Source organism: Piliocolobus tephrosceles, chromosome 20 (genome assembly GCF_002776525.5).
Source record: "Piliocolobus tephrosceles isolate RC106 chromosome 20, ASM277652v3, whole genome shotgun sequence".
NCBI lineage: Eukaryota > Metazoa > Chordata > Mammalia > Primates > Cercopithecidae > Piliocolobus > Piliocolobus tephrosceles.
In genome coordinates, this window is record NC_045453.1 from 43933927 (window position 1) to 43946733 (window position 12807).

General features: G+C 41.3%; 1 protein-coding gene across 1 annotated transcript in view; it reads right to left on the reverse strand.

Moving 5' to 3' along the window:
• The window catches only part of KAT14 (lysine acetyltransferase 14), a 45417-nt gene that overhangs the window by 23824 nt on the left and 8786 nt on the right, over positions 1 to 12807 (reverse strand). Inside the window, exons 4-6 of the mRNA XM_023217796.2 lie at positions 4437 to 4618; positions 1477 to 1893; positions 771 to 1339 (exon numbers count right to left, since the gene is read on the reverse strand). Of these exons, the coding sequence (XP_023073564.1) occupies positions 771 to 1339; positions 1477 to 1893; positions 4437 to 4618 (1168 nt within the window). The remainder of the gene's footprint in view (positions 1 to 770; positions 1340 to 1476; positions 1894 to 4436; positions 4619 to 12807) is intronic.

The following is a 12807-nucleotide window of genomic DNA, read 5'->3' on the forward strand; positions in this document are numbered from 1 at the left end:
CCAGAACACCAGCAATGAAGAGCAGATCCCACTAGCTTCCAGAGAAGGAGAGAGAAAAACATGCAAACTCCAAACAGGCAATTCACAAAGAAACAACCAGGAAATTTAGCCTCACCTGTAACCAAAGAAATGTAAATAAAAAACAAGATTTCACTTTACAGCCAGCCAATTAGCAAAACGTAAAGGATGGTTAGTGTTCAGTGCTAGCAAAGATATAGAAAAATAAGGCCTCTTGTTCCTCCCAGTGCCAGAGTGTATGCAGGTAGTTCTAAGTGGAATTAATTGTTCCCAGAAGCATCCACGAAACTTGGGTTCCACTGACCATCCTTTGAGCAACACTGATACCACACTGATCCCTTGGCTGCTATTTCTTCATGTTGTCCTACGCAGATGTCTACACACCTTCAGATCCTGTGCAGCACAGTGTCTGAGACACTGTCATGGTCTCAACAAATTTGTCAAAGCTATGACACAAGTCATGTATAGCTATCCTCAGAGAGAGAGAGAGACAGATGAAGCAAACTTACAGGTTATGTTTGAATGCCCAAAGGAAAAGAAAAACTCAAATATATTCAAGTGTACTTATAATGAACAATTCTGAAAAATAAAGCCCAGCGATTTTTGTATTTTTTTCCCTTGCACTTTACTTTTCTCTTCCCAAATTACCCAGGATTTAAAAGGTCACAGCATAACCGTGTCCAATGCCTGGTGCTCCCTGCCCCACCTCCACTCCTGCCCCCACCAGCTTTACAGCAGGTGCTTGCATTCACCTGGTATCGGTCAAGGATTCTGAAGTCCTGACAGGTAGTTCTGTATGTGGCTTGTCCAGCTGGAAGTCTGGAAACTCCTCCTTCTTTGGCTCCATAAATCCCATCAACCAACAGAAGAGCAGCATTAACAACTTGATCCAAGTCAAAAAGTGGTAATCCCCTATCTCTTTTCGCTTGTCTGACGATCAGTTTGCGCTTCAGTCTCCGAGCTTCCGGAGTCATGGCAACAGCACCAGGACAAGCTTCCAGCCTCTTGAGCAGGAGCTTTTCCTCGTAGATGCTCACAGGAGTATACTTGGGCTCTTTCGGCTTTGTGTCCTTCTCCAGCTGAGGCTTCCTCTTTTCTCTAGCCCTTGTTTGCAAAGACATGTTTGAATCTGTGTCTTCACTGTCAATATCCATCCTGTCGGGTTTTTCCTCCTCACTCTCTACCTCCTGCTTTATCTGTTCAGGGCCTCTGACCTTCTTTCTGCCCCCAACCACTGGCCCAGAAGCTACTGACCCAGCAGGGGGTGGGACGTACTCCATCCCTGGGTCTATGACTCCATCGCCTTCCATCTCATCATCATCTGTGCAGAGTACAAAACAGTGTCATCAAGGCAGGGGAAGGAAGAAATGCAGAGCACACAGCCCACAGGGTGAAAACTTGTACATTTATACCACAGCCCATACCCAAAATAAAAGACCAAAGCAACCAAAGTCTTACCATGAAACAAGGCTTGTGGGGGCATCACATCTGGAATCAGATCTGCTTCTGAAAGCAAGCTAGGCGTGGCAGAATGAGAGGCAGGTGTCCCAGGAGCAGAGAAATCCAGAGAAGGAGAAGGAGATGGGCTTGTCAGTGGGGTGCGGTCAGAGGAGCTCAAGGAGGAAAAGTCAATCACTTCACCTTTTTCCAAAATCACATCTGGCCTGCGGCCTCGGCTTATGAATTTTACAGGGGTAGAAGACGTGCTCCTGTCAAGAAAGCCAGCAGCCTCCTTCTGGGCTCTTCTAATGTCTTTTGCTTCCTGAGTTCGAGACCTTTTCTCTTTTAATTCCATGGCAGATTCCACAGGATTCCGACTTGCTCGTTTTCTAAGTCCCTCAACAGTAATGATGGGATCTAAAGTTGGTTTTGAGGCTGATAGGAAAGAATAAATACAGGCTGAGTATCCCTCATCTGAAATGCTTGGGCACAAGCATGTTTTGGATTTCAGATGTTTTCGGATTTTTGAATATTTGCATTATACTTATGGGCTGAGTATCCCAAACCCAGAAATCCAAAATCTGAAATGCTCCAAATGAGCATTTCCTTTTAACGTTATGTTGGTGCTCAAAAAGTTTCAGATTTTGGAGTGTTTTTGATTTTGGATTTTCAGATTTGGATTGCTCAACCCATATCTAAATTTTAAAATACTACTCAACTTTAGTTTCCTTTGCTAATTTATCATTATGCATAGTATCATGTTCAATAAGGAGAAATGTTCAATGAACGCCCTAAACTAAGAAAGACTTAGATCTCTCTTGAGAAAAAAGAAGTTATACTGCAAATTTAAACAAATAAATACTGTCTTTCACCTACTGGAACTGGTAAACATTAAAAGTTTAGCCAGGCATGGTGGTGCACGCCTCTTAATCCCAGCACTTTGGGAGGCTGAGGTGGGCAGATCTTGAGCCCAGGAGGTGGTGGCTGCAGTGAGCCAAAAAAAAAGTTTGATAAAGCTCAGTAAATGTATGGGGAAATGGGCATTTTCATGGGCATTTCAATGGGCACTTTTTTTTTTTGGACAGGGTCTTGCTCTGTTGCCCAGCCTGGAATGTAGTGGTGTGATCTTGGCTCACTGCAACCTCTGCCTCCCGGGTTAAAGCAATTCTTCTGCCTCAGCCTCCTGAGAAGCTGGGATCACAGGCATGCACCACCACGCCCAGCTCATTTTTGTATTTCTGTACAGATGGGCTTTCCTCATGTTGGCCAGGCTGGTCTTGAACTCCTGACCTCAGATGATCCACCCACCTTGGCCTCCCAAAGTACTGGGATTACAGGCATGAGCCACCACGCCCGGCCTTATTACAGTTTCTTAGAGGATAATTTGGCAATCCTGATTAAAATTTTGAATGAATAAGCCCTTTGATGTAGAAACTCTGTTTCCAGGAATTTATCACATTTTCATATGTACACAAATTTGTAGAATTGTAGCACTGTTTAAAGTAACAAAAGGTCAGGCATGATGGCTCACACCTGTAAGCCCAACACTTTTGGAGGCAGAGGCCAAAGGATCACTCGAACCCAACAGTTCAAGACCAGCCCAGGAAACATAGTGAGGCCCTATCTCTATTTTTTTTTAAATGTTTTAATTAAAAAATAAATAAATAAAACAACAAAAAGGTAGAAACAACCAAGATGTTCATCAACAGGAGAATGGTTTAACAAATTATCACATAATTATATAATGGATGTAATGAAATAAAATAGGGTAAATATACATGTACTGTCAGGGAAAGATGTCCAAGACATACTGGTAAGTGTGGCAAAAATGGAAAACTCATATAGTATGAGTCCATTTTACTTTTTTTAAAAAGTAAGAAAATGCTTAAATCTGCAGAGATCATTTCTGAAAGTATTCACTAAAGACAACAGTGGTTACTCTGGGAAATGAAATTGCAGGCAATAGGCAGGAGGGGGAACTTTCATACTTTACACCCTTAAGTACTATTTGATTTTCTTCCCAATTATATTAAAGCTCATCAGTCTGGTCCGGTGGCTCACCCTGTAATCCCAGCACTTTGTGAGGCCAAGGCAGGTGGAAAGACTGAGGTCAGGAGTTCGAGACCAACCTGGCCAACATGGCAAAAGACATCTCTAATAAAAATTTTTAAAAAATGAGCTGGGCATGATGGCATGTTATTTGGGAGGCTAAGGCATGAAAATCATTTGAACCTAAGAGGGAGAGGTTACAGTGTGCCACGATTGCACCACTGCACTCCAGCCTGGGTGACAGAGTGAGACTCTTATCTCAAATAAATAAACAAACAAACAAACAAGCAAATAAATATAAAAATTTAAAAGCTCATTAAAAACTTTTTAGATCATAAAACCAGATCAATATGTGATAGTAAGAAGTTACTGTTAACATCTTTTTAAATGTGAAAATGGCATTATGGTCAGGCTGCAAAAAGGAAAGAATCCTGATCTCTTAGAGACAGTCTAAGATATTTAGGAATGAAATGTTGATTCCTGGGATTTGTTTCTATATAATCCAACAGTAAGAATGGGGAAGGTTGGGGGAAAGCATTGAGGATTTAGATTAAATGAGACTGTCAGGAGTTAATGTCAAAGTGAGGTGGAAGGTACATGGGAATTCATCATGTTATTTATTAAGGGAATTTTAAAACATCTTTTCACCTTTGTGAGAAGTTTAAAAACAAAAACCAGATGGAAAACATTGAACCTTTCAGATACCCTGGGAAATTTATAAAACTGATGGCTTGATTAGGAAGTGATAAAATGTTTTTCTGTGGCATTTATTTCTAGCACACACACAAGTGTCATCACAGAAGTATTAAGCAGAGTAGTTCCAGAGAGGCATGCAAGCCATGCCCAGTGGAAGCAGGAGTGTCTCCTGGGCTCACACCCGCTTGGCTCTGGTCTGACTAGCATCTTTTGTACTGTTCTCACAACAGTACCTTTTATTTTCAGAGTAGAGGCAGACAACTTCTCTCCTTCAGGTTTCATCGTTGGGGGCTTGTTATGAACAAGTTTCCACCATCCCGGCTCTCCAAATTCCTGAGCACCTGAACGGAAGTACATGGGACTTCCCACGCTGAGGCAACCTGCCACGGTGCTCCACCAGGTGGAAGTCTTTTTCCTAAAGAGTCCAAGAATTTGAAAATGATTGGCACTTCAATTTGCTCATTATACAGAAAAGACAGTCTGTGTATACTGTGACTCCTGGCCTGCAACATGCAATGGCACCTCCAGCTACTGAAGGAGCAGAGCACGACAGGCAGGAGAGAGGCTCTGGAGTCCGCCTGCTTCAAACCCTGGCACTACCAACTTCTAGCAGCCTCGGTTTGTTCATCTGTAAAATCAGGATAATAGAACTTATCTCACAGGGTTGCTAGGAGGATTAAATGAAATAATTCAAACAAAGCACGTAAAATACTTCTCATCACAATCATCACGATTATGGAATTCTACAGGCTAATTTTAATTAAGTTGCTTTTTTATGTGAATTAAGCACAGCTCCCAAGAATAAACCACACAAAAAGTGTAACTCCAAGCCTGGGCATTTTGTGATAGAAGTTGATCACTGGCTCCGGTAAAGAGCTGATTTTACCCGAGGAGTCGCACACATCTCTCAATCTGATCCTATCTGCCTTGAAGCACTAGAGTGGTAACAAAACTATGTGGCGTGTTCCACAAGCACCTACTGCACGACGAAATAACCAAAATGTACAAAATGTCAACTATTGGGGTTCCCTGCTGAAAATTCTTTTAAGGCAACTGTTCTATTTCCACCTTGAAAACATAAATCAAATGCCAGAAATCCTAAAAGACAGTCCTTCACAAGAAGACCAGTCTAACAGTTTGAAGATAATGCTGGGAAGGCAAAGGAAAAGCATTCTGAGGAACAGAGATGTATTATTAATAGAAAACACAGAAAATAAATAAGCTAAGATACAGTAGGCATAAGCACTATCTGAGGCCGGGCATGGTAGCTCATGCCTGTAATCCCACCATTTTGGGAGGCCAAAGCGGGTGGATCACCTGAGGTCAAGAGTTCGAGACCAGCTTGGCTGACATGGTGAAACCCCGTCTACTAAAAATACAAAATTAGCCAGGTGTGATGGCACACGCCTGTAATTCCCAGCTACTCGGGAGGGTGAGGCAGGAGAATCTTTGAACCTGAGAGACGGAGGTTGCAGTGAGCCAAGACTGCCACTGCACTCCAGCCTGGGCAACAAGAACGAAACCTGGTCTCAAAAAAAGCACTATCTGAGATGGAGAGAATGAAACCCCCAACCTTTTGGTCCCAAAGTACCTATCCTACATTCTTATCTTTTTCTAATCTTTCCAAACCCTAATACAAAATGTAACATAAACACATACAACAGAATATTATTCAGTTTTAAAAATAAAGGAAATCCTGTCATATGCTGCAATGTGGATAACCCTTGAGGACATTATGCTAAGTGGAATAAGCCAGTTCCAAAAAGACAAATACTGTATGGTTCTACATATATGAAATATTTAGAGTAGTCAAATTCATAGAAACAGAAAGTAGAAAGGTGACTGCCTAGAGCTGTAGGGAGGGGAGAATGGAGAGTTATTTTAATGGGGACAGAGTTTCAGATCTGCAAGCTGAGAAGAGTTCTGGCCATCTGTGAATCTATATTCAAATATGTGAATATAGTTACCACTACTGAACTGTACACTTAGAACTAGTTAAGACGGTAAATTTTCACTGTTTTCACTGCAATAAACAAACAAAAGTCTGGGCAACATAGTGAGACCTCGTTTCTATTTAAAAAAATCAAAAATTAGCTGGGTGTGATGGCACATGCCTGTGGTCCCAGCTAGTTGGGAGGCTGAGACGGGAGGATCACTTGTGCCTGGGGAGTCAAGGCCGCAGTGAGCCATGACTGTGCCACTGCACTCCAGCCTGGGTGACAGGATGAAACCCTACTCAAACAAAAACAACAAAAAGATTGACAAAGACTCAAAAGATTTTAAAAACCAATGTGTTATTTAGCGTGTGGAAAATGGGTGTGTAGTTGTACATTGACAGTGGGACTATAAACAGGCATATACTTTCTGGAGGTTACTTTCATAATGTACAGCAAAATTGTGTGTATCTTCTGACCTCACAAATCTACTTCTAATCACAAAAACACAAAGGATATATATACAAGAATATTCCCCACAAAGCTAACTTAAACACACAAAAACTGGAAATAACATAAATGTTTATAAAGTTATTGTCCAGTGTTACAGGTTTAATTGTGTCCTCCCAAAAGATGTTGAAGTCCCAGTACTTGTGAATGTGACCTTACGTGCAAACAGTGATCAGGAGGTCATTAAGTTGAACACTAATCCAATATGACTGGTGACCTTATACAAAGGGGAAACTTGGACAGAGAGACAGATGTGTAGAGAGGGAAGATGCATGAAGACACAGGGAGAATGTCATCTACAAGCCAAGGAAGGCCTGTAGCACAGAAGCTAGGGAGAGGCATAGAACATTCTCTCCCTCACAGCCTTCAAAAGCAACCAACCCTACCAACACCTAGATTTCAGATTTCCAGCCTCTAGAACTGGAATACATTTCTGTTGTTTAAGTCATCCAGTTTGTGTTACAGCATCATTAGCAAATTAATAGAGCCAGCTAAATCACAGCACAGACACATAACAAAATATTTGTATGAAATGGAATAAATTTATTGCCAGGACATATATAAACACAGTATTTATGAATGGCCTAAATAGTTTTCCCCAAAAATTATTATTGTGGTAAAATACACATAACATTTACTATCTTAATTTTTAAGAGTAGAGTTCAGTGGTATTAAATACATTTATATGGCACAATCACCACCACCATCCACCTTCAGAACACTTTTCATAGGGCACAACTGAAACTTTATATCCGTTAAACAACTCCCAATTCCACCCTCCCCACCAAGTGCTGACAACCACCATTCTACTTTCTGTATCTGCGATTTTCACTACCCTAAGTATCTCAGATAAGTGGAATTACACAGTATGTTTTCTTGTGATTGGTTTGTTTCACACAGTATAATGTCCTCAGGGTTCATCTACATTGCAGCATGTGCCAGAATGTCCTTCCTTTTTAAGACTGAATGATATCTACTGTGTCTATATGCCACATTTTACTTATCCATTCATCTACTGATGGACACTTGGGTTGGTTCCACATCTCAGTTATTGTGAATAATGCTGCTAAAAACATGGAGACACAAGTATCTCTGAGACCCTGCTTTCAATCCTTTTGAGTTTATACCCAGAAGTGAAATTGCCTGATCATATGATCATTATATTTTTAACTATTTGAGGAAACACCAGACCATTTTCCACAATGATTGTACAATTTTACATTCCCACCAACACTGCAAAAGAGTTCATATTTCTCCACATTCTCGCCCACAGTTGTTATTTTCTGTTTTTGGTTTTTTTTTTTATAATTGTCATCCTAAGAGGCATGAGGTGGTATCATGTTAGTAGATTTGATTTGTATTTCCCTAATGATTAGTGATGTTGAGCAGCTTTTGATGTGCTCATTGGCCACTTTTATATCTTTGAAGGAATGTCTATTAAATTCCTTTATCCATTTTTGCAATGGGGGGAGTTATAACAACAATGGCTGCCATCTCTTTGCCCCTCTATGATTAGAAGCAGCAATCAGTGATCAGAGCACAAATACCCAATATTTGGAAAACAGGCTTATTTTTGCCCACCCTGGATGCTACAAGCTGTGTGTAAGCCACTCCAGGAACACACACACAGCTTTCTCCCTAGAGGTTGGAGAAGGCGGATGAGTAGCTGCTACTGCATTAAGAACTAAAATTGACCGGTATTAACCACAATCTACTGTCTATGCCTTCCCTTGGAAACTGCCAGCCTTTATTAGACTCCAGAGTTCCAAAATAGTTCCATCAGTCTGATTCTGCCAGCGCAACTGCTGTCTAGGCAGGAAGGCAGATGCTTCATATCTGCCACCTTCCCAGAATCCTCCTCATAAAGTTGATTGAAGTATAGATACTATGAATGCGTTCTATCGTATTTCATCAATTCTAAGATCCATTAACTTTAAGATACACCATTCTATGTACAAATAAGAGCTAACTACCAATTAAATTATGACATATCAGTAACCTTAAGATGTATCTAGCTGTCAGAGATGTCAAAATTTGCAAAATTATGTATCTTAAAATCAGTAAAATATGGTAATAGAAGAAAATATTCAAGCTATTCTTCACTAATCAAAACTATACTTTCTGGAAGAATTCAAGGCTAGGACTAAAAGCAGATTAAATGAACAAATATTAGGCAATTATTTAGTAATAATTAAGTTTTCATATACTAACTTGTTTCTACAATGGTACAGAAAATTATTTAGGTTAGCACTAAAAAAAAAACCACCTTTCTACATTTAAACTTTAATAACATATTAAAGATATAAAAGAGAAACCTGTAAACATCTGAAAGAAAATTTAGAACTTCATTACACTGTATACTATTCTCCTCGATCTTGTGACAAATAAGAAATGGTAACAAGTTTTAAGAATTTAAGGTATGTCCTGGCCAGGTGCAGTAGTTCATGCCTGTAATCTCAGCACTTTGGGTGGCAGACGGGTGGATCACCTGAGGTCAGGAGTTCAAGACCAGCCTGACCAATATGGTGAAACCCTGTCCCTACTAAAAATACAAAACTTAGTCGGCCATGGCTGGGTGTGCCTGTTGTCCCAGCTACTCCGCAGGCTGAGACGGGAGAATTGCTTGAACCTGGGAGGTGGAGGTTGCCGTGAACTGAGATCGCGCCACTGCACTCCAGCCTAGACGACAGAGCAGGACTCCATCTCAAAAAAATAAGTAAGTAAGTAAATAAATACATAAATAAATAAAGTATGTCCTATGGATAGCAGACTGAAAATCTTTAGTAGCTATGAAAAAAAGTGTACCTTAAACATAAATGCTCTTTTTAAACAGCTTCTCTGGGGTATGGTAATCTTGTTAACATACACAGAGATATCTGAGCAAGTGGTAACTACCCAGGGGTAGTGGCTTCAGGGGATTTTCCAATCACTGATGTTTCAAGTGGAGTTCCCAAAGTGAAGAGTAGCACTACAGCATAAAACCGGGTGGCAAGAATCATAGAGTGATTTCTAATTCTCTTTTGCTTCTTCTGGTTAGATCAAGAGAAGTTTACTGCTTTAAATTCTCATTAACACTTGTAGCCTCCCTTTTTGACTAGAAAAGAAAGCCATGGCTTGCCATTATATGCCATGGGATCCAGCTACAATTTAACAGCAGTTTTATTTTTTATTGTTACATTCTATTTATGACAATTTATATAGGTTTCCCACTTACCATGATGATGTTAAGTTTCTTTTAAAATTAATGTATTTTTTTAAGTGACTTGATTTAAATAGGAAGATCAAATTAATAAATCCGGTGATATACCAATATGGCCAACACACTAGATAACAGTTACGCTACACAGAAATTGGAGAGTAATTAATGCCTTTCATTGGCATGTTAAAAAGAAATAAGGCTCAGCTGATTCCTCTCAAAACATGCTCTAGAAATGAACAAATGAAGCAACTAAACAACTTCTGTTAAACTCCAACAATATCCTTAAAAACAGGCAATCTAAATCCAATTTCTTCCAGGAGATAACTCACTAAATAGAACAGCACTCGAAGATCATGAAAACCTTCCAAGATCCAATTTTATCAGTTTTTTCCCTTTCTTATCCTTTATAAATGGGGTGCATTAAGTTCCATAAATAGTGCTATATCATTAAACTAAAACAACAGATTTCCTTTCCTTATGAGAAAGAACCAGTTATAGTGTCGATTCTTTTCTTAGCACCACTAAATAGCTCAAGAACCAAAATAACCCCTTTTGTAAAAATGTAGGGAGTCTATTCCATTTTCTCACAGCAGCCTGCAGAAGGTCACCCTCCTTCTGACTGCCCTCCCGCATCTCAGTAACACAAGCAAAGCTGTGATTCCTCAGCGTTGGAAGAAACAGAGGCTGCAGTGAGCCCCGAGTGAGGAAAACCATGAACTCCCTGCCCTGACCCGAAGTGGTCAGAGACTTTGTCATGTCTAAACTAATCTCATTATGTAAGATTCATGAATCTCACACAGGACTTCAGACAACAACTAACAATCAGAATCTCAAACAAAAATTCACCAATGTGGTAGCAAACTCACAAGTACCCAAGAGCAATAAAAGTCTTGTCAGGTCCACGTGGACCTTTAGTGAAAATACATGGTCGCAAGGTCTGTGCATCAGCATCCCCGAGTCTAATGAACCAAAGCAGCCACAGAGGCGAGCACACAGCAGCAAACTCAAAGTGCAATGGTAAATACAGTGACTAACGAACAAGCCATATGCAGATGTGCCCAGACTTTGCTAAGGACTATGAAAAATAGTTAAACATGTAAAAAAGTGTCTACTGAGTTGACAAAACAAATACTAGTAACACAAAACTCTATTAATGACCAGGCGCGGTGGCTCACGCCTGTAGTCCCAACACTTTGGGAGGCTGAGGCAGCGGATCACGAGGTCAGGAGATGGAGAGCATCCTGGCTAACACGGTGAAATCCTGTCTCTACAAAAAATACAAAAAATTAGCCGGGCATGGTGGTGGGAGCCTGTAGTCCCAGCTAGTCGGGAGGCTGAGGCAGCAGAATGGCGTGAACCCGGGAGGCAGAGCTTGCAGTGAGAAGAGATCATGCCACTGCACTCCATCCAGCCAGGGCGACAGAGGGAGACTCCGTCTCAAAAAAAAAAAAAATTAACTAAGGGCAACCTAAATACATACAGTCAGTAACTGCCTTATTTTTCCTCTCGTCTTCCTATAAGGCACTGCTGTGTTTTGGGTTTTTTTGTTTGCTTGTTTGTCTGAGACGGAGTCTCGCGCAGTCACCTAGGCTGGAGTAAAGTGGCACCATTTCAGCTCACTGCAACCTCCACCTCCCAGGTTCAAGCGATTCTCCTGCCTCAGCCTCCCGAGTAGCTGGGATTATGGGCCCGCCACCATGCCCAGCTAATTTTTGTATTTTTAGTAGAGATGGGGTTTCACCATGTTGGCCAGGCTGGTCTCCAACTCCTGACCTCAGGTGATCCGCCCACCTTGGCCTCCCAAAATGCTGGGATTACAGGAATGAACTACCGGGGCTGGCCTGGTTGGTGTTTTTTAAGAGATGGGGGTCTCACTATACTGTCCAGGCTGGCCTCAAACTCCTGGGCTCAAGTGATCCTCCAACCTTGGTCTCCTGAGTAGCTGGGACAACAGGCATGCCTCACCACACACAGCTTTAAAGAATGTAATAACCCTATCTCCTCAAGTGAAATATTGACTTATCCAACCCTTGAACAGTCTCATGTAATACAATTCTTATTTTTTAACATTCTAAGAATTTCTTCAAAAAATGTCATGTTCAGTTGAAATAAATATTTTCTTTCTTTTTTTTTTTTTTTTTGAGATGGATTCTCACTCTGTTGCCCAGGCTGGAGTGCAAATGGAACGATCTTGGCTCACTGCAACCTCCACCTCCTGGGTTCAAGCGATTCTCCTGCCTCAGCCTCCTGAGTAGCTGGGATTATAGTTGCCTGCCACCACGCCCAGCTAATTTTTGTATTTTAGTAGAGATGAGGTTTCACCATGTTGGCCAGGCTGGTTTTGAACTCCTGACTAGAGGTGATCCATCTGCCTCGGCCTCCCAAAGTGCTGGGATTACAGGCGTGAGCCACCATGCCTGGCCAAGTTTTCTTTTTTGTTTTTTCAATCTTAAAAAAGTAAAAACATTCTTTGGAATTCAAAAATTCTTTGTAATTGCCACAAGTAAACACTCTAAATCTCTAACAAGGTCAGGAACGGTGGCTCACATCCATAATCCTAGCATTCTGGAAGGCTGAGGCAGGAGAGCTGTTTGAGCTCAGGAGTTCGAGACCAGCCTGAGACAACGTGAGACCCCCGTCTCTACAAAAAAATTAAAAAATAAGGCCAGGAGCAGTGGCTCATGCCTGTAATCCCAGCACTTTGGGAGGCCGAGGCAGACGGATCACTTGTAGTCAGGAGTTCAAGACCAGCCTGGCCAACATGGTGAAACCCCATCTCTACTAAAAATACAAAAATTAGCCAGGCATGGTGGCAGGTGTCTGTAATCCCAGCTACTCAGGAGGCTAAGGCAGGAGATCGCTTGAACCTGGGAGGTGGAGGTTGCAGGGAGCCGAGATCATGCCACTGCACTCCAGCCTGGGGGATAGAGCAAGACTCTCCTAAATAAATAAATAAATAAA